General features: G+C 38.6%; 1 protein-coding gene across 2 annotated transcripts; it reads left to right on the plus strand.

The window, feature by feature from the left end:
* Positions 1-713: 713 nt before the first annotated feature.
* CKAP2 (cytoskeleton associated protein 2) lies at positions 714-17,609 on the plus strand. 2 transcript variants are annotated; one of them, XM_042962063.1, is made up of 9 exons: positions 714-869; positions 1,813-1,894; positions 8,163-8,241; positions 8,353-9,215; positions 9,666-9,870; positions 11,111-11,281; positions 13,463-13,532; positions 15,350-15,602; positions 16,094-17,609. In XM_042962063.1, exons 1-9 carry the CDS (start codon positions 800-802, stop codon positions 16,347-16,349), a joined length of 2,049 nt encoding a protein of 682 aa, XP_042817997.1. In that variant the 5' UTR covers positions 714-799; the 3' UTR covers positions 16,350-17,609. The 2 variants fall into 2 exon arrangements, with proteins under 2 accessions (XP_042817997.1, XP_042818063.1); XM_042962129.1 differs by having other exon boundaries at positions 8,166-8,241.
* Positions 17,610-21,848: the final 4,239 nt, after the last annotated feature.

Below are 21,848 nucleotides of genomic sequence, written 5' to 3' on the forward strand. Positions count from 1 at the left end.
GCCAGCTCGGGAGCCTCTCAGACCCGCGCCAGGGATACAAAAATTGTATCCTCCAGTCTCTGTCTCCATGCTTAAAACCCGGCTGGAACAGTTACGTAGAGTGGCACCTTCTGTGGGCCTGTCAGCTCTACTGCTTAGCTAAAGTGTCTCCTTCTGTGCGCCACTTTCGTGACGATCAGAACAAGCCATCCTGCATTGTGGTCAGGGCATACATGAACCTTGAGGGGTCCTGGAACACGGATCCGGAGGGAAGTCATTGCAGGAGCATAAACAGGATGGACTGCCAGAGGAGTCCATGTTGTCAGGGGTCCTACAATCCCACTCCCAGTCGTCCTATGGCAACGAAGTAATGTTTGTGAAAGAGAAATACACATGCTTTTGTACAGCAGTAGGTGCTTACAGCCTCCTCAGCAAACACGCCCTGGTTTAATAAGCGCAGCCTATAGACAATTTTCTAGTCTGCCTTCCTCCACGCACTACGGGCGTCCAAAGACAAGTCCCATCTGCCACACAGCAAGGACTTTGCAGGCCCACCCCCAAAGGTCGCAAGTCAAACACGGAAACAGCTGATCAGGTTTGCCAGCCCGGGGACTCAGCTGAGCAGCTCTAACTGAACCCAGGGGAGGCAAGACCCGCCCCAGCAACCGCGGCCCAGGCTCCGCCCCCTGCGCCCATTGGTTCATTCAATTCACGCCGCGCCTCCTGCAGCGGGGCAAGCGGCGTGTTCAGTTTGCCGCTGCCTTGGCTTGAGCAGTGCGGGACTGTCAGGGCCGAGACGCGTCCTCCGCCCGCAGCAGCCATGAGCACCCCAGCAGTGCCCCGGGAGCTACAACTGCCCCCGAGCCAGAGGGCCCAGCCCGAGTTCAGAGGTGAGGGCCGCGGTGGCGGGAGCGGCGCGACCCGCAGGAGCCCGGGTTTGTCCGAGAGGGTGGGGACGCGGACGACCGTGGGGGAGGGGGTGGCTCGGACTCAGCGGCCGAGGCCTCGGGTCCCCCGGCTTCAGTCCTGACCAGTTGTGTGAGAAGCCTGGACAGATCGCTCGGCCTCTCGCAGCCGCATCCTCGGCATTTTCGAAATGGACAAACCAGAGCGGTTCCCGGTCCGTGGTGTCACTGTGCGGGCTAAGCGCCTCCCGTGCGGTCGTTACTGGCCGGGCGTGACCCACTGGCGGCGAGGATGGGCCTGCAGTGAAGACGTCCGTTTAGCGAGGGAGCGTGCGTGACACTCCAGCCGGCCCCTGCGTTCGGGACGCGGGACCCGCGGGGGCGGGGCCGCGCCCGTACCAAGAGCCCACTGCGCTTGCGCAGGCCTCTCCCTCTTCCTGAGCGCGAGTATTTGGAGAGGTGGGGCTGCCTCATCTGATGCTTCAAATTAAAGACAATCAATCAACTTTGTGTAAATCCAGGGTTGGCTGGGTCTTCAGAAATAATGTTAATTCTTTGTCCTCCACATGGGAAAGTAGAGGAAAGAAACTCTCACCCAACCCAGTACTGGTAAATTAGAGCTTAGAGTCTGGTGTCTCTTATCTGCTATTTAGTTTCTTAAAGCTTGGCTTTCAGTAACCGTATATTGAAAATAATTTTCTCCAGATTTTTCACTTAAAGACAGAGGAAAAGGTGATTCTTGTGCAGTAGTTGTGGGCACCACTTACGGTAACAATTTCTTAGAAATGGGATTATTTCTGAATTGAGAAATTTTCTGTTGTATACAAGATGTGATCTCTAGTAGAACATTTTTTGAAGATCTGCATTTAGTGAATATTTGATATTATCGTTGTAACCAATGTTGACTTGTCGCCTTTTTGTTATTTAGAACAAAGAAGACAGAAACTCAAGGAACATATGTTAAAAAGAAAAACGTTTTTTGCATACAAGGAGGAAAATCACATATCCAGGTGAGGTCAAATTTTCTGATTTCAGGTCTGTAAAATTAGAGCTGTCCAATAAAAATGTAATGGGAGCCACAATTGTACTGTAATTTAAAATTTTTTAGTAGCCACATTTTTTAAAGGTGAATTCTAATAACATTTAATCCAATATATCCCGTGTTATCATTCCAACATGTAATTCTTAAAAGTTATTAAGATATTTTGCATTCCTTTTTGGTAGTGAGTTTTCAAAGTCTGGTGTGTATTTTACACTTTCACAAGTCAGTTTGGACTAGCCACTTTTCAAGTGCTCAGTAGCCATACCTTCTTGGATAGCACAGCATTAGGTCATCGTTTCCTGTGTAAATTAATTCACACTCTATGATGAAACAATTTTAAAGCAAAGTGTTTGTATATATCAAAATACTGACTGTGGTTTATACAGTGCTACAAAGGTCGGTCTTAATTTAGCAAAGTTTTTACTGTGTATGTGTCAGAGACAGAGCATTCCCCCCAAATATTTGAAGCGCATTCATTATATTCTCAGTTCTCCATAGAAATATCTTGGTGTTATTTTGTTAAAATTTTAAAAATAGTACATGGTTGTGGCTAAAACAAAAACCCGTGAAAGTATATAAAGCGGAAAATCAAAAGGTCCCCTCCAGAGAGACCTTTAGGCTCTTTCTGTGCAATCTAAGAGCCTTGGCTTTAGAGTGATTAGGACTGGAATCTGTAAGTCTGCCACTACAACTACGTAACCTCTGGAGAGTTACCTGACCTCTTTGAGTCTGTTTACTTTATTAAAATGGGATAGTAATATGTGTTTCTTGGGGATTAATTGAGCTAGTAAATGCATTGTACTATGCCTGGTATATAGTGAGAGTGCAGTAAGTGCTGGCTATTATTTCATGATCTCTCAGTGGCTTTCCACACAGACGATTGGTTCATGAGTTATTCTATTCTCCTGATTTCTCTAGTTTCTTCCGACAGTTATTGATATGTTTTGTCTCTGTGAATGCTTCATACCCTTCCTCATGGTTGAGTGGTCCGATTGTGTTTATATTTGGGAGGTAGAGATGACAGGACTTGGTGATGGAAGGGTATGAGATGTGAAAGAAAGCAAGGAGTTTAAGATGACTCTGAATGTTCCAGATTAAGAGATAACATTCAATCCAATACCTGACCCTTGTACCTGATTGTGAAAGGGGAAATGTTATAAAGGACATTATTATGTCAGTTTTCAGCTAGAATATAAATAGTAGATTAAGGGGTATATCAAATTGAATTTATTAACTTGATAACCGTGTTACAGTTATGTAAGAGAAAAATCACCACTTGTAGGAAATGAACATTGAAGCATTTAGGGGTAAAGAGCAATCGTGTATATATCTTAACTCGAAAGGTTCAGTTAGAAAACATTGTATATACTCTACACATACACATGTTCAGAAACAGTGCAAATTATAATACATATGGAATAAAAGGTTGTCACTAAACAAATCTGGGAAAACAGTATACGGATATTCTTTGAACTATTTATAATTTTGCAAGTTGATGTAAGTTTGGCATTAATTCCAAATTTTTAATAATCTTTTTAATTTTACATTAGTGTTACTTTACTTGAAATATTTTACATTTACATGTAAATGGTTATACATTTTCTTTCACAAATTCCTCGTTTCTTCATTTAAGACAAAAAGATGATCCTAGATTTTTTATTTGAATAACTGAGTGGCTAGTGATGCCATATATCGAGATGGGGAAGACTAAGGGAGGGATGGGGTAATCAGGAGCTCTGTTTTGGCCATGCTGAATCTGAGGCACCAACAAGACATCCAAGTGGAAAGGCCAAAGAGTTACACATCTGAAGGGCTGGCTTGAGATTGGGATCAGAGATATAAATATGGGAATTGCCAGTTGGTAGGTGATATTTATTTAAAACCTTGAGGGGGAATAAGATTACTAGAGAGTAAGCAAAGAGAATATTAACTCAAGTAAGACAGAGCATGACTCTCAACTACTAACTTAAATAAGGAATCTAACTGGGTCATGGGGTTTATAATACTCTTATACACAATGGGAAGAAAAGAAAATTCTGAAATTCTTCTGGCTTTACAAGAAATCTCACAAGTACTATATTCCTTTCAGAAAACAGATGTCAATTTAAATATTACTTGAGCAACAAATTGTTAAATAGACAGCCAATCAGAGTCGCAGCTTTTCAAAATTAAATCATTCTATTTTACAATCTCTAGCATGGGTACTTTAAGATTCCTATGTGTAGATAAGGCTTGTGAGGACAGTTTTATCATCACAAGGTAGAATAGCATTATATATATATATTCAGATATATTTTCATATAACTCCATACTGGACGGGTGAATAAGGTGGTTTCTCCATATCCTGATGTGTTGTTTTTTTTTTTAGCTAGCAGTTAAAAAAGCCAGCAATTTCAAGACCAAGCGCTAGGATTCTGTTAGCACAGACAGAAAAAGAGGAGTCCCTGAGAAGTATAAAACTAAAATAAAAAGGCAAAAGAAAAGTTTAAAATTTGAATGCAGCTTTGAGCCCCAGCGAGGTCAGGAAGAAGGGAGACAGACTTGAAAGAAGCGGACCACCGAGGTAGGAGGAAAGGAGGAGTTGGTGATCCGGCAGCAGAGTGAAGAGAGTGTTGAAAGAAAGAATGACTACCTGTCAGGTGCTGTTGAAAGGTGCAGTAAGGTGAAAACAGAATTGATCCCTGAGTTGTAGAAAGACAGAAGGAGATGACACTAGGAGCCTCCAGTAGAGTGGTGAGGACACATTCCCAATGGATATGGGCTGGAGAGAGAATGTAATACGACAACATGGGGACAGTGTGTTTAGATACATACTTTTGAGGAGTTTTGCTATAAAGCTGAAAGGGAATGTGGGGTTTAAGGCTTTTAAGATGAGATATAATATATAGTGTTTATATGCGGATGGGAATGATGTAGCAGAGGGGTAATTAATGATGCAGAAGAATGAATAAAAACAAGAACAAAGATCCTCAGTGCTCAAGCGAGAGAGCACAAATGGAGAGTTTGCCCATAGGTCAGCATGGTGTCAGTTTATCTGTCAAGGAAGGCGGAATATATGGGTACAGAGGCACATAGGCTGGCAGTCTTTGGTGGAGGAAAGAAGGGCTATTTCTTGTTAAGATTGCTTCCGATGTTCTCCATGAGATAACATCACAGTATACTGTAAGCCCAGAAGTAATTGAGGGTCTGATTAGTTAAGGTACCACATTGGGAGCACCTGACAGACTGACCGTGAGCATCATCTCCCACCCCGCACCGGACTACAGGCCAGTGAATAACAAGAGGAGTATTTACCATCAGGCAGTGAATGCAGGGGTTTAAACTGGGGAGACATTGCTGTGTTCACTGATGCATCTTGACTCTTTGCCATCATTCAAAATGTGTAGTACAAATGGAGTATTACTTGGCAATCAAAAAGAATGAAATCTTGCCATTTGTAACTACTGGAGGGATGGATGGAACTGGAGGGTGTTATGCTAAGTGAAATTAGTCAGAGAAAGACAAATACATGACTTCACTCATATGAGGAATTTTAAGATACAAAACAGATGAACATAAGGGAAGGGAAGTAAAAATAATATAAAAACAGGGAGGGGGACAAAACATAAAAGACTTAAATATAGAGAACAAACAGAGGGTTGCTGGAGGGGATGTGGGAGGGGGGGATGGGCTAAATGGGTAAGGGGCATTAAGGAATCTACTCCTGAAATCATTGTTGTACCTTATGCGAACTAACTTGGATGTAAATTAAATCATAAAATTTTTAAAAATGTGTAGTACAAGCTATGTCAAAGATCTGCCCCTTGTCCGAGCAGACTAAGCAAAAAGATGCGAGAGGCAACGTAACCCAGATTATCAACTATAGGGGTAACAAGTTTTGTTGATTCTAAAATGTACCCTTTTTTTACATTTTAGCATCTCTGAACTTGGGAACTGTCTTAGAATCAATGGGATGTCTAATTGATCCTCTTTTTTCTTTTCTTTACGGAATGCAAATTGTTATAATGACTTGCTAAGAGAATCTCATGGCCTGTACTAACCAGTCTGTATCTGTTAAAAGGAGTGTAGGTTAAATTCTTGAGGAAGCATTTGTTTTAGATACATAATCTAAATGCATTGCCATCTAGAAACTGAAGTCCATATTTATAATGAATTGGGCTGTGTGTGTATGGAAAATTTTGGATTTCTTTTGGGAGGGCTATTTTTTTTCTTTCCCTTTTTCTTTTCTTCTTTTTAATCAAAGTATAATTGACATATTAGTTTTAGGTATACATCATAGTGATTTGACAGTTGAATACATTAAATGCTTACCATGGAAAGTGTAGTTACTTTCTGTCACCATAAAAAGTTACTATAATATTATTGGCTATATTTCCTATACTATACTTTTCTTTATTTACTTTATACTTATTTTCCCATATATATATATATATATATATATATATATATATATATATATACTTATTTACCCTTTACCTATTTTCATCCATCTCCCACCACCCTCCTCTTAGGCAGTCTGTATTTGAGTCTGTTTCTATTTTTTGTTTGTTGTTTGTTTTTGTTTTGTATTTGTAGATTCCACATATAAGTGAAATCGTATGGTATTTGTCTTTCTCCAACTGCCTTATTTCACTTGGCAAAATACCCTCAAGGTCTATCCATTTTGTCACAAATGGCAAGATTTTCTTTTCTTTTCTTTTCTTTTTAAATATTTATTTATTTTTGAGAGAGAGAGACAGAGAGTGTGGGGGGGGAGGGGGCAGAGAGAGAGAGAAAGAGAGAGAGACACAGAATCTGAAGCAGGCTCCAGGCCCTGAACTGTCAGCACAGAGCCCGACGTGGGGCTCAAACTCACAAACTGCGAGATTATGACCTGAGCCGAACTTGGATGCTTAACTGACTGAGCCACCCAGGTACCCCAAGATTTTCTTTTTTATGGCTGAGTAATATTCCAGTGTATATATATGCCACATCTTCCTTGTCCATTCATTTATTGATGGACACTTAGGTTGCTTCTATCAGGGATATTGTGAATAATGCTGCAGTAAACCCCGGGGGTGCATGTATCTTTTTGAACTAGTGTTTTCATATACTCTTCAGGTAAATACCCAGAAGTAGAATTACTGGATCATCTGGTATTTCTATTTATGAATTTTTTGAGGAAACTTCATGCTGTTTTCCATTGGCTGCACCAATTTATATTTTCATTGCACGAGGTCTCCCTTTTTTCCACATCCTTTCCAACACTTGTTATCTTTTGTCTTTTTGTCAGTAGCCATTCTGACAGGTGTGAAGTAATATCTCGTTGTGGTTTTGATTTGCATTTCCCTGATGACGAGTGATGTTGAGCACCTTTTCACGGGTTTGTTGACCATCTGTATGTTTTTGGAAAAATGTCTTCTCGGGTCCTCTGTGCATTTTTTAATTGAGTTTTCTTCATGTTGAGCTGTAGGAGTTCTTTATAAATTTTGGAAATTAACCCCTGATTTATCAGATATATCCCATGTAAATAACTTCTCTCACTTAGTAGATTGCCTTTTTGTTTTGTTGATGGTTTGATACTGTGCAGAGGCTTTTAGTTTGATGAACTTTCCATTATTTTTACTTTTGTTTCCCTTGCCTGAGGGGACACAATACATCCCACAAAATATGGCTAAGGCCGGTGTCCAGGACTTTCCTACCTGTTTCCTTTTAGGAGCTTTATGGTTTCAGGTCTCACGTTTAGGTCTTTGATGCATTTTGAGTTCATCTTTGTGTATGGTATAAGAAAGTGGTCTAGTTTCATTCTTTTGCATGTGGCTGTCCAGTTTTCCCAGCACCATTTATTTGAAGAGGGGCTATTTTTAATTTTTTTTTTCAATGTAAATCTGTTACTAAGTACTGAAAACTAACCAAAGGAAGTGTTGCTTAATAAAGGTTTTGAGGATTTGTTTGAGTGACTAAGAAGAATGGTTTGGAATGAGGTTATCAAATGTGTTTACCTATTCTATATGGAGAGGGTGTTAAGACTTTTAAGAAAATATCTAAATTCTCCAGCCATTTTGTTTACACTATTAAGTCACCCTATAATAAAGAAAGAAGAGTTTTGCTTCATAAATAAATCTCGGCTCAGTTCTTGCCTTAATTTAAAATTACAAAGTCAGATGATTGTTAATACTCTCCCATTCCTCCTGCCAAAGACAAAACTCACTTGGTCTGTGGTTAAACTTTTTTTCCTTTTTTTTTTTTTTTTAAAGTAGTAGAGACCAGAAAGTGATGACCTCTGAGGGCCAGGTCCATGAAGAGACAAAAGTTCTGAAATTTAAAACAAAAATGGTAAGATATGGACATAGCCCTCATAAACTGTCCCTTTTCCCCCTTTCCCTTTCCTAAACTCTTAAAGAGATGAGTTCTGAAATACCAATTTGTCATAAATCACTCTTCTAGGCTGGTAAAGAAAATGTCAGTAGACCTCCCGGGAGCAAAAATAATATAACAATGGAAAAAAATTGTATTCCTTTAAGGCCTTCTAATGAACTAACCAATTCAACTACAGCAATTGATACACCTAATTCTGAGGATAATAATCAAACTGGGCAGTTGGAACCAATTAAAGGTGACCCTCCAGGTCAACACATGACATTAAGCCAAGTGTTTCATCTTAAAAACAACAATAAAAAGAAACAAATAATGACAGAAAAACCAAAGCAAGATGCTAACATGTCCAAGAAGCTTGTGCTTGGATCTTACCGTGGCCAAATTGTTCAGTCTAAGATTAATTCATTTAGAAAGCCTCTACAAATCAGAGATGAGAGTTCTGCGGCAATAAAGAAACTTTCTACTACAGTCCCTAAAGCTACAGAGCCTCTGCGCACAAACAGCAGCAGTGTGACAGCGAAAAGCGATAGAGCCTCTAACGTGACGACTGCCACTAAACTTGTGAGCACTACAATTCAGAACAGACAGCTTCTGCGACCTCCTATTAGAAGTCACCGCGACAATGCTCAGGACGCTGTGAGACCAGGCATCGGTAAAAGCTCTGCCAATGTTACGATTCGGAAAGGGCCTCTCGAGAAAGAGTTAGTGCAATTAAACACAGTTTCATCTAGTGCCAAAACCGGTTCTCAGGATATAGAAAGAAAGAAGACACTAACAAGAAGCGTGAAGTCTGAAATCGTAGCCAGGCCTGTTTCGTCTTCTAACACCAAACTGATAGAAAAGTCGAAAAACGTTGACCCTCGCAGGCATACAATAGCAAAAGCAACTATTGATAGATCAGCTCAGCCCAAAGAAACAGCAGAAGAGAGAAAGTAAGTAAATGTAATTTTATTAGCTTAATTTTCAGCAGAGTAGCTCTTGTGGTTTGGCTTATCATCTCCTTGAATGTATTAGAATTTGTGTGCAAGTGTAGATTCTCTTCTGTCGTGTGCAAATTTAAGCAAATTTATGTTGTGGCACAGCATGACCTAAGTTCTTGTGCTTGAGTGTCTTTCATTAGGTCTGATGTAATCTAAGTTATAATGCTTAATATGATTGGGAAATATTTTATAACCTCTCCATTTAAAAATGTATTCTTAGGGTCTTTGAGCATATAATTAACATTGATATGTTCCATATTCCTCTTTCTTTGAACTTGTGAACTTATGTATGTGCCACTAGCATGGAGCTACTTCAAGACCTGAGCTATTTTTTAACTTCTCCTCTGAGAGAATTCTATCATCAATATCACGGTAATGCTTGTATCCTGCTTCTAACTGTAGAGCTCGTCTGAGTGAGTGGAAAGCTGGCAAAAGGAAAGTCCTGAAAAGGCCTCCTAGCTCAGGAGTTACCCAGCCTGAGCCTGAAGGGCAACACGAAAACCCAGTTGGGTCCTTTTGGACCACCATGGTAGAAGAAGACGAACAGAGATTATTTACCGAAAAAGTGAACAAGACATTTTCCGAATGCCTAAACCTGATTAGTGAGGTACAGTCCTTATATTCGTATAGTAGTTTATAGTTTGTAAATTATCTTATAAATGTTATCTCACCAAATTACCTTGTCACTCTTTGACCATGTAATGTGTTAGTGGTGTTATGTAGATTTAATGTTAATTATGAGATTGTTTATCTTTAGCCTTTAATGGACTGCATTTTCATTGAGTTCATATAAATAGATCAAAGGGATAATTAGGTTTTTACTGGATTTTTTTTTTTTTTACTTATAAATATTATGTTTCTGTAAGATGTTAATATAAAATGGGCTGAGGGTGGATATTCACTCTGATACTTCTGTTTTTTCCATTCCTTCAGCATGTTTTCATATTATTTTTTCCACTCATTACATATTTTACCAAAGACTAGCTACATAAATTAGTCATTATCTCACATGAAATTCAAGTTAGCTAAAATATTTCAAACAAAATTCCATTAATCTAAACCAACATCATCATGGTCTTGAACTTATTGTAGAGTTTCACTATTTGGACCAAAATCCTACAGAGTATAATAACTCTAGAATGTTTCCTTTATTTCCTGAATACTTTTTAATCTTGCTTTGGTTACCCACGGTGTCCAAGATCCACAGCAAGACTGAATCTATGAGTATGATTTCAAACCTTACTCTGGTCTTCAGGAGCATCTTTAGACTTTTTGTGATTCTGAGGACCAGTAAAAATTAGACTCGGAGTTTCTCTGGTTATATTCTTAATTCTGCTTAGCTAGGGTTTGTCATTGAAACTGTGGAGTTTTTCTGCCCTACTATCTGTGTCTAGCCCTTAAGTACATACACCGTAACAGATTCATTTTAGCCTTAATATCAAGACCTGATAAAGACAATTTTTAAAACCAGAAGCTGTTCTCCCCCATAAACATTTCGTAGATGCAAAAATTCCAACTCAAATATTGAATGGAATCCCACAATATGTAAAAGGATAAGGATAAGGAAAAGGATCAAGACCATGTAGAGTGTTGGTCATTTTTGACTTAATGTTTTTCTCAACTTATATTTCATTTTTTCCCTGCTTTGTATTCATGACTAATATGCTTCTTGTTAGCCATTCAGAATAAGTTTGGAGTAAGGAAGAGAACAGTGAATATTCTTATGAATAATATTCTATCAGTTTTTTCTCTCATTATCATTGATCTTGATTATAGATCAAGCTTACTTAATTGTTCATAGTTTGGAGGCTAAATGAGATCACTCATTTCACTTCTTGCTATTTTAGGGATGCCCAAAAGAAGAAATATTGGTCATACTTAATGACCTGATTAAAAATATTCCAGATGCCAAAAAGCTTGTTAAATATTGGATATGCCTTGCACGTATTGAACCACTCACAAGTCCTATTGAAAACATTATCACAATCTATGAGAAAGCCATTCTGGCAGGCGCTCAGGTAAGATTAAAACTTAATAATCTTTATTATTACAGTGTAAAAGATTCAGATTTATTTTGGAGCACATTACAAAATAACTTGATAAAAGTGTGGTTATATATGTAGTAGTAATGAATGTTTAAAGGCCACAATGATTGCATATTATAAAAGCTGTTTCTTAACCTTCTAAAACTTGCTTGTGAACTAGGGATAATCGGACTTAGAAGATGAATATAAGCTGAAATGTAAATTTCGTGAAAAATGCTGTGAGAAATATTTTAGTACAACATGTCATTTTACACATTTCCTAGTTAAGATATCTGGGATATTGAATTTTTAATATTAAAATGTATTTAACGAATATAAAGTAAGTAGAATTAACATCTAAATGTTAGCGGGTTCTGTGCTTTGTGAGAGAACCCTATTGCTTTAAGAGCGTTTCTTAATGTACTTATATTTTTATGCCCCGTGTTTGGTCCTGCCCACACATAGAAAATGGCAGTCACCTAGTTTCTCTGACACGTAACCACCATAGTGATTTGATACCATACCTCTCGCCTCTTTCTGGTCTATTGCTACAAAGGCCCTGGCTCTAGAATAAGTTGTATCTCCAGTTTTTTTATTTGACTGGGTTTTTGTTTTTATGGGCAAATATTTCTAAAATGCATTTCCCTTTGACCAAGTTTCTCAACATGCATTTTTAGAGATTATTTATAAAGAGGGTTTTAAAAAAAAATGTTTTTCTTCAGTCTTTCTTTAAGAAAGGTCTACTCACTTTATTCTCAGCAAAGCCAGCAGATACTATTTGACCTTTCACCTGAATCAAAAATCAAATATTCAGCAGATATTCTCTCAATGGCTATTATGTATAAAGGGCTTTGCTGACGGGAAATTGTATTTGACAGAATCCCACCTGGAAGGGAGTGTTAGGTTCCTACTGCGCTGAACCAGAAGGGGCGTTACTTAAAGTGGCTTAAGGCAGATTAGCTGGATGCATAACCGGGGCCAAAGGTTCACATAGAAAGCACTGTGTAAAGAGGAAGATGTGACACTGGAGCAGAAAGTGGAAAACAAGGATTAAAATTTGCAAAAGAAAAGTGAAAGCAGGATGAGTGAGTAGGTAAGGACTATGTGCTAGAACTAAGAATATGAGCCAGAACTTCCCTTTTGTATAATGTCTTGAATATGTTGCATTAGCAGTCAGGGCAGTTCAAAGGAACATAGTAAGTAAGTATGTTCTAGAATATAATGGACACTTAGTGAACTGTGGAATTTGAATGAGTGAAATGTTAGGCTGATCAACCTTGAGCTCTTCAGAGATGCATTTAATAGCCTGTGGAAAAAATATATAACCATGGACATAGGAGAAAAGGTGTAAATCTCATATTAAATTTACTGTATATTATTAGCTCTTTAATAGAGATTAGTGTTACTTGTTACTTGTCCATGAATTTTGTTTATATCCAGACAAGCAGTTTTAAGAAAAATTGTGGGGAAAAGTTTTAATCTGATAATTCTACCCTTTAAATTGGAAAAGAGTTGGGGCGCCTCAGTGGCTCAGTCAGTTAAGGGTCCGACTTCAGCTCAGGTTATGACCTCGCGGTCCGTAAGTTGGAGCCCTGTGTCATGCTCTGTGCTGACAGCTCAGAGCCTGGAGCCTGTTTCAGATTCTGTGTCTCCCTCTCTTTCTGCACCTCCCCCACTCTCACTCGGTCTCTCTCTCTGAAAAATAAACATGAAAAATTTTTTTTTTTAATTTTTTTTTTTTTTTAATTTTTTAAAGTTTATTTTTGACAGAGACAGAGTATGAGCATGAGCTGAGGAGGGGCAGAGAGAGAGAGAGGGAGACACAGAATCCAAAGCAGGCTCCAGGCTCTGAGCTGTCAGCACAGAGCCCAACATGAGGCCTGAACCTACGAACTGTGAGACCATGATCTGGGCCGAAGTCAGACGCTTAACCGACTGAGCCACCCAGGCGCCCACCCCCCCAAAAAAAAATTTTTTTTAAATGGCAGAGTCATTTTTAAAAATTTGAGTGGCCAAAATAAGTATTTTAAGAAAAGAGACATGGTCTAAGAACTACTGCTTTGTTTTATTAATTGAAGTATGAAATGTAATCACTGTTTAAAATATTTTTGACTTGGACAACCTCATTAATGTCTGAGAATATAAAACTTTTATTTCCTCACTAAAACAATTAAGCCTATTGAAGAGATGCGACATACCATTGCAGATATTCTGACAATGAAGAGTCAAGAAAAAATTAAATATGGTAAGTTTTTTATTTTCTTCAAGTGAATTGTGATTTTATTAAAATTCATTGAATTATTTTTCTTTTATCTTTTTAAACTTGTTAAATTTGTCGGTTGTTTCTCTCCTCTTTTTTTTTTATTTAAAAAAAATTTTTTCTTTTAACGTTTATTTTTGAGACAGAGTATGAACGGGGGAGGGTCAGAGAGAGGGAGACACAGAATCTGAAACAGGCTCCAGGCTCTGAGGTATCAGCACAGAGCCCGACGCGGGGCTCGAACTCACGGACCGCGAGATCATGACCTGAGCCGAAGTCGGCCGCTTAACCGACTGAGCCACCCAGGCGCCCTGCTCTCCTCTTACATCTATTGGCATACCTCCCTCCAAGATTCAGTGGCTTTATGTAGTGTAAAGAATTTTTAATTAGGAGATCTGGTTCAAAACTCAAATTTGTCATTGAGTGTCTATGAAAGTTACCTTACCTCTCTAGGCCTCAGTTTCCTGTGTTAAAAGTGAGGCAATTTGATTAGATCATCTCTAAAATTTTACTTGTGAAATTCTGTCATCTGTTCTGTGCTCTAGAGAAGCTGTTCAAGAATTCTCTTTGCTAGGGATAGGAGATAGAAGTAAGAGATTCATTAGCTGTCAGGTTTATGAAATGTAAACATTTTCTAGATTCAGATGTATCATATAACTGAAACACCTCTTAGTAAAAATCTCTAATAATTTCCTACTAGTCAAATCTAGAGGTTGTCTCGGCTTGATGGATTTACCAGGACGTCTCTCTCCAGTGTTTCACATCTAGCATGTTTTATTTTGGACTCATTGTCGTCCCTCATTGCTTCCCCATACCATCATCTCTTCCTCCCAAAAAAGAAAATCCTCTGTGGTTAAAGAGGCCTACGCAAGAAATTTTGGAAGAGATGCCCCCACTATACCTGCACACTCATTCAGACACGCACATGCATCCATTTGTTAAGTCCTAACTTAGAAATAACTCTTAAATCGAGCCCTTCCTCCTCACTGCCTACCTCTCTGCCACCTTGCTTAAGACAACCATAGCTTTGTCTTCTTATCATCACAGATCATTCCTTTTCATTCCTTGCCATTCTAAACCATCTGTTTTAGTGATCAAACCTTATTGTATCTCTGTCGCTCCAGTAGAGATTTTTTTTTACCAAACTTCTAGCATGTAAAGGTCATTACGGTCCAGCCCTTCATACCTATCTGAACTCATCACCTCTTCCCCACATTCCCACCTTGCTTCTTACCGTGTATTCTAAGCACTCTGGCCCTTTAATGTTGTCTTAATAGGTCATTTTCTTCTAAGCTTCATACCCAGATTGTCTTCCTAGGTCTTGTCTAGTACTCTTTTCTCAAGCCCCAGCCTAAGTGTCACTTGAAAGCTTTCCATAGCCATCTCACCGTCTCTCACACAAAGGTAGTTATTCCGTTTCATGGGTTCCTATGACCCCTTATTCTTACCTCAGTTATATGGCATTTTTCTCATTTTATAATTATTTTCAACTTCTTAAAGGACAGGAATGGTGTCATTCTTATGTTTGTATCTACAACCCCTGACCCACAGGCGACAGTAAATATTTGTCAATAGTTCTCAGCAGTGTTAGTTAGTTAGTTAGTTTAGTTCTCAGCAGTGTTAGTTAGTTTAGTTTAGTTAGTTTGTCAATAGTTCTCAGCAGTGTTAGTTAGAAATGGTTAGGAGATGGCAGTTTGTTTCGTTGATTTTGAAAATCTGACCAACTATGAATAACTTTAATGCCTTCTGATTTTGCTCTTTCAATTTGGCCCAAAGCTTAATCTAGAAATGTATTTCTATAGGGGAAAATATTGAGGAGGCTTGTGCAACCAAGGAATACATCCATGAAGTCAGCACTGAAGACAGAGGGGTTAATCTAGAGTCAGGAAAACCAGAAATGGAAAAGAAAACTAGAAATGTGGTATTTCAAGATGATGAAAAAGAGCAAGATGACAAAACAAAAGATTCAACCAATGATGTTAAGACCCCCAGTACAGAAACCAGGGGGAGTTGCTTAATTAAATATAATGTGTCTACTACACCATACCTACAAAGGTAAGCTTTCAAAATGTACTGTGCTGTGATTTGTTTTTATGTTTAGGAATAATAAATATGGTCTAAAAATATTTCACTTTCGATTAGAACTATCATTTATTAATAGGTAAAGGTTTCAAGCAAATCAATACCATTGGGACATTTCACCCTTTAAATACTGGATTCGCTTTGCTTTTCCCTAAGTATTGCCATTTTGTGAAAGAAAACTTTGATATTTTACTTTAATGTCTGTAAGCTATCGATAATAGTAGGTTTTGGAATTGAGCAAATAGCCAATTGTACAGATATTCAAGAGTCTGCTGTATATGTGCTGTGACAACAAATACAGAAAGGAATAAGTTCCTAACTACAAGGAGCTTTGGTAACTTCTTTTCTGTAAGACAGCCAATCACACGGTTGTCACATACAAGTTATAGTAAGATAAATGGCATAAAAGAACAAGTAAAAATGTTAATGTTTTTTAACTCTGGGAATAATTTTTGTCTTTTTAGTGTAAAAAAGAAGATACAGTTTGACAATACAGATTCTACATTTAAAGAGCTAAAGTTTCTAACACCAGTGAGACGTTCTCGACGTATTCAAGAGAAGACTTCTAAATTGCCAGATATGTTAAAAGACCATTATCCTTGTGTGTCTTCATTGGAACAATTAACAGAGTTGGGGGGTGAAACCGATGCTTTCGTATGCCGTCCCAATTCAGCACTATGCCCGATGTTCTCAGAGCCTGGAACAGCAGAAGAGAAATAAAGTGATGATGAGAAATGGGGTTTTTATTGTTCCTGGGGTATTTTGTTTGCTTGTTGTGGCTTTGTGTGTCTCTTAGGAGTGGGCCAAGTACCTAAGTATTCATGGCAGTAAGCTCTCTTACTAATGTTCAATACCTTATAGCAGGTATTGCCTTCTGGGCAGTAGAGAGCTAATCCTACCTTTTTGATCTTAGCAGAGGGAGTTTCTAAGATGGTAAATTTGTCAAGTGGTTTACTTTATTCCTTGGCTATAAACAGGTTTCATCATAATGTTGACTTGTTCACTTTTAATCGTCTTCAGTTAGAGATAAATTTTTAGTCATTAAATATAAGTACAGTAATGCTGCATCATCAGAAAAGGTGTTCTAGATAAAATTGATATATTTGCATAGGCTTGTTCTTGAAATGTATAATATACATGCCAGCCTTTAAACAGAATGCTGACTTTTCATTGCCTTTCCTTGATTCTATAGATCAGTCGAAAAGTCGGTAATTGTAATGTGTAGAGTGACTCCATTCGAATGTGAAGACATGGAAGATTTAGCTTGCTTTTCCACCCAGTTGTTGTTACCCAGACTGCTGTGGTCTGTTGTGCTTTGGCTCTTCACTATCGCTTTCCATCAGTGCTAGTGAGTCTGTGGTCTCTGTGGGCTTCTTTCTTTTTTATTGTAGCTGAGGTCACCAGGAAGGGTAATTAACTGAATACCCCATGTCTAAGAGCAGATACTTTGTACTAAGAAAGAAAAGGTGTCGAACTCAGTGGGTATTTGAAACTTTCAATCTGAGTTTCTTTCTTTAGTTCCTTTTGTAACTTGACTATCTAAAATGCTACAATTTTAAATTTTATCATTTCACTTGATATAGTTGGAATTAGAGCAGGAATATATAATGTTATTCTAATGTAGGTAGAATTTCTAAGATAACTAATAGTTTCTTATAAAAACTTTCCTGTTAAGTCATGTCCCTTGAAACGTGATAGTTATATGCGATAAACAGTTTCTTCTCCCCACACATAAATATCACCAATAAAATTGTTTTGTAAGTCTCTGAACTAATTCTTAAATACATCGCCTACCAATTCTACAGCTTCAAAGATATGTTAGTTTTAAAACTGTGTGTAATATAAATGTGCTTAAGAATCACATAGTCTTATGTTCACTCATTCCATTTGTATAATAGCACCTATCTTTGTTCTATAATAGTTTTGTGTCCTAGAGAGGATTTTTAGTCTTTTATAAACTGTGTACCTAATATTTATAAATAAATCTATCTGTATTTCCATGTTTCAGTGACATTTATTTCAACAAATATGAAATGCAGTTTAACCACAGTGAATGAATTTAAATTTTGCTTTTGAAATACATTATAGTGAGATCTGACTTGGAGTTTTTAATACTTAAATATGTGTTTAATGGTGTATTTCTTTTTGAAAAATTATCAGTCTATCTAAAGGTTTACCTTAATTTTTACCATACTTTTTTTCATACTTTGTATGAATGGTGCAAAATATGCCATTTTGAAATAAACTTCAAGCTGGCCTGTACTCCTAGCTTTATAATAAGCATACCATATGGTTCATTTAGCCATATAACATAGCTTCAGATATCTCAGTGATAGGGAGCTTGAGATAAGTTGTTCTATGTTTGGACAAGTTTCATAGAGTGCTTTTTCCCCTCCCTTTCCTCCCTTAACTGCAGGAAAATCTGTCTCTTTAAATAGTCCTGGTGCTAACCTTTCCAGACGTAGGTAATTGCTCCTTTTCAGGTGCTCAAGGATGGTTATCATGGCTGATCTCAGTTTGTTCCAAGATAAATATCTCCAAGCATATGATATATGGTGCATAAGCTTTAAAGTCCAATGGATCTACATTCAAAATCTCAGCTCCTACCTTCCCCTAAAAGTTATGTGATCATGGAGAAGTTTACTCAGTTGAATCTCATCTTTCTAAGGGGTAAAGTGGAGATCATTCCCTTTGTCATTTTTGTGCTATGTATTATCTGGCTGTCCCCCTGGTTGATTAACCAGAATGGGTACCTGACCCAATCTGGACTGTCAGGTTCCTTTCCATAGGTATTTGGAATCAGGACTGAGAGTCAGTCTTTTCTATATAGTTATACCTGAAATATGTAAATATGAGGCACTGAGTGACCAAATGAAGGTTGGGGAGCAAAGGTCACCAGTAAACAGAATGATTGAAGTAACTACAAAGCAGACAGAGACTCCTTTTTTTTTTTTTTTTTTTTTTAATTTGTTTATTTTGAGAGAGACAGGGTGCGCACAGGGGAGGGGCAGAAAGAGGGAGACAAAGAATCCAAAGCAGGCCCCAGGCTCTGAGATGTCCGTGAAGAGCCTGATGCGGGACCCAAACTGAACCCAGGAACCGTGAGATCATGATCTGAGCGGAAGCCAGACGCTTAACCAACTGAGCCACCCAGGTGCCCCACACCACCCTTCTTAAATGTTGCTAGTATTAGTAACCTTCCAAATTTTTTCTGTGTATTTAACATATACACAGACTTGTACACCTATAGACACGTGTATGTGTGGATTTTGTAGGTTTTGTTTTGCTTTGTTCATAAACGGTACCATACTTCATATATGGTTTTACAACTTGCTTTTTCTCTAATTTACTAAGTCATAAGGAATTTTTCATTGACCTAGATCAATGTAACATTAAGACTACATGGGAACTTTGTAACTCAGCTTTTGACACTGTTTACGGCTGCAAGCAACATCTAACACTGAAAGGATCATGGTTAAGAATCAGACTTGAGGGGCACCCGGGTGGCTCAGTTGATTAAACGTCTGACTCTTGATTTCAGCTCCCGTCATGATCTCACAGTTCGTGAGTTTGAGCCCCGCATCAGGCTCTGTGCTGACAGTGCAGAGCCTGTTTGGAATTCTCACTCTCTTTCACTGTCTCTCTCTCTCTGTCCCTCCCTGCTTGCGTGTGTGTATGTATGCTCTCTCTCCAAATAAATAAACTTTAAAGAGAAAAGAGTCAGACTTGAGTCATACCATACCGCTGGGGTTCTAATTCCAGTTTTACCACTTACTAGCTATGGGACCTGAGACAAAAAACCTCTCTGTGCTCCAGAGATAATAATTGTAACTTTAGGGGTGTTTTGGAGATTAAAATGAGTTGATAGCTGACACTTAACCGTTATCTAGTCCTATTCTAAACACTTCACAGGTACTGATTCACTTAAAACAATGCCTAGTACCTTGTATATGTTACCTATAGCAACATTTTATTTCCAATCACTACCCAGTTCAGAAGCTCCCCTGCCTGGGAGCCATAGTTTGGCAACAGCTATAGAGAAAAGGGGTCAGATCTGTTCTATTTCCTCTTCCCCATGCTCACTAGTCTCTGCTTGCTGCTTGTTACAGATTGAATTATATCACACCAAAAAAGTTATGTTGGAGTTTTAGCCCCCAGGACTTCAGAATGTGACCTTATTTGGAAATAGGGTCATTGCAGATGTAATTAATATGAGATAAGACTGGACTAGGGTTGGCTCCTAGTCTAATATGACTGGGAGGGTGATGTGAAGACACAGGGAAGAGACAGCATTTTACAAGCCAGAGAGGCCCAGAACAGGTCCCTCTCTGAGTCCTCAGCAAGAATCCTGCTGACACCTTTATTTTGGACACATAGGCTCCAGAACTGTAACAGGATACACTTTTGTGGTTTAAGCCACTCAGTTTGTGACACTTTGTTTTTGTTAGGGCAGCCCTAGAAAACTAATACATTCATGGAACAAGATAAAAGAGTCCCTTTCATGACTATTGACACAGGGCAAGAAAGAAAAGAGTTGGGCGGTTTTATGACTTTTGCCCCAGCGCTGTCAGGAATATAAAGTGGTTGAGGTCTGTGCCTGCGGCTTGAACAGCATGAGCATTAATTAGTTCATGGAAACTAGTAGCATTCTGGGCATAGACATGTATAGTAGTTTTGTTTTTGTTTCTTTAATTGAAACCAACCAATGCAGATGTTGCAAATGTTGACCATTCAGGAAGAACATTATACTCCGGAGACCCTGCTCTTATCTCCACATTATAGAATGATAGCATATTAACGCTGCCATATTATGGTGAACATGTTCGGCACAGACAAGTACAGACAGAAGTTGTTCTAATATGTATATATTCTAATACAGTGAAACCTTTGTTTGCAAGCATAATTCGTTCCAGAAACATGCTTGTAATCCAAAGCACTTGTATATCAAAATGAATTTCCCATAAGAAATCATGGAAACTCAGATGGTTCGTTCCACAACCCAAAAATATTCATGTAAAAATGATAACAATACTGGGGGACCTGGGTGGCTCAGTTGGTTAACCATCTGACTTTGGCTCAGGTCATGATCTTGCCGTTCATGAGTTCAAGCCCCACTTTGGGCTCTGTGCTGACAGCTCAGAGCCTGGAGCCTAATTCAGAGTCTGTGTCATCCTCTTTCTCTCTGCTCCTCCCCCGCTCACTCTCTGTTTCTCTCTCAAAAAAATAAAAAAATAAAAAAAAATTTTAATGATAACGAGATTGTAATATAATACAAAATAATAAAGAAAGTACAAAATATAAAGAAAAATTAACTGCACCTACCTTTGAAAACCTTCATGGCTGATGTGGGGAGACAACAAGAGAGGAGGGTTATTGTGTAGGGCGATTTTCAATATCACTAGCAGAATCACGGCTGTCTCTTGGCTCAATGGAATCTTTTTCTTTTTGTGCAGCTTTAACAAGGAACCCATCCAATGACCTAGAATGAAGCAAAGTGTTCCTAAGCTTACTCTTGTATGGAAAAGCAAAGGACTGTCCATTGGTGCTTTGAAGTGACAAAAAATACACCAGTGCCAGTTGTGGGCACTTCCAATATTCTGAAAAATCACTGATTTCTGCCAAACACAATGGCCTGAGACCCAGCATCGGAGCATGGGAGACATCATCCACAATCCCAGAGAGAGAGAGAGAGAGAGAGAGAGAAGAATCTTTGGCTCAGTTGTGATCATGTGACTTTCAGCATCATGTACTACTCGTATTACAAGACTTAGCTCCTTTATCAAGTTAAAATTTATTAGAAATGTTTGCTCGTCTTGCAGAACACTCACAGAACAAGTTACTCGCAATCCAAGGTTTTACCGTATACCCATTTTGATTGTCACACTACTCCTATGAGGCAGGTCCTATACTCATACACAGAGAGGTTTAATGACTTGCTGTATGAGTTTTCTAGACTTGCCCTTATAACAAATCACCACACAGTGGCTTAAAACAACACAAATGTATTCTCTTCTGCAAGTCAGAAGTCTGGATTAGATCTCACTGCACTAAAAACAAAGTATAGACAGGATTGTGTTTCTTCTGGAAGTTCAAGGGGGCAATTTGTTTCCTGGCCTTTTCCAGCTTCTTGAGTCCTCCTGCATCCCTTGGCTGATGGCCCCGACCTCCATCTTCAGATCTCTCTGACCACTACTCTGCCCCTGTCTTCCACTTGCAGGG

This window comes from Panthera tigris, chromosome A1, assembly GCF_018350195.1.
Source record: "Panthera tigris isolate Pti1 chromosome A1, P.tigris_Pti1_mat1.1, whole genome shotgun sequence".
NCBI classification, from domain to species: domain Eukaryota; kingdom Metazoa; phylum Chordata; class Mammalia; order Carnivora; family Felidae; genus Panthera; species Panthera tigris.

Bases quoted from the DNA above. Each gene is read 5' to 3' on its own strand.
- CKAP2 (XM_042962063.1), top strand. From the start codon at position 800: ATGAGCACCCCAGCAGTGCCCCGGGAGCTACAACTGCCCCCGAGCCAG. The intron at 9,216-9,665 runs GTAAGTAAATGT...TTCTAACTGTAG, and splicing joins GAAACAGCAGAAGAGAGAAA to AGCTCGTCTGAGTGAGTGGA. The intron at 13,533-15,349 runs GTAAGTTTTTTA...GTATTTCTATAG, and splicing joins TCAAGAAAAAATTAAATATG to GGGAAAATATTGAGGAGGCT.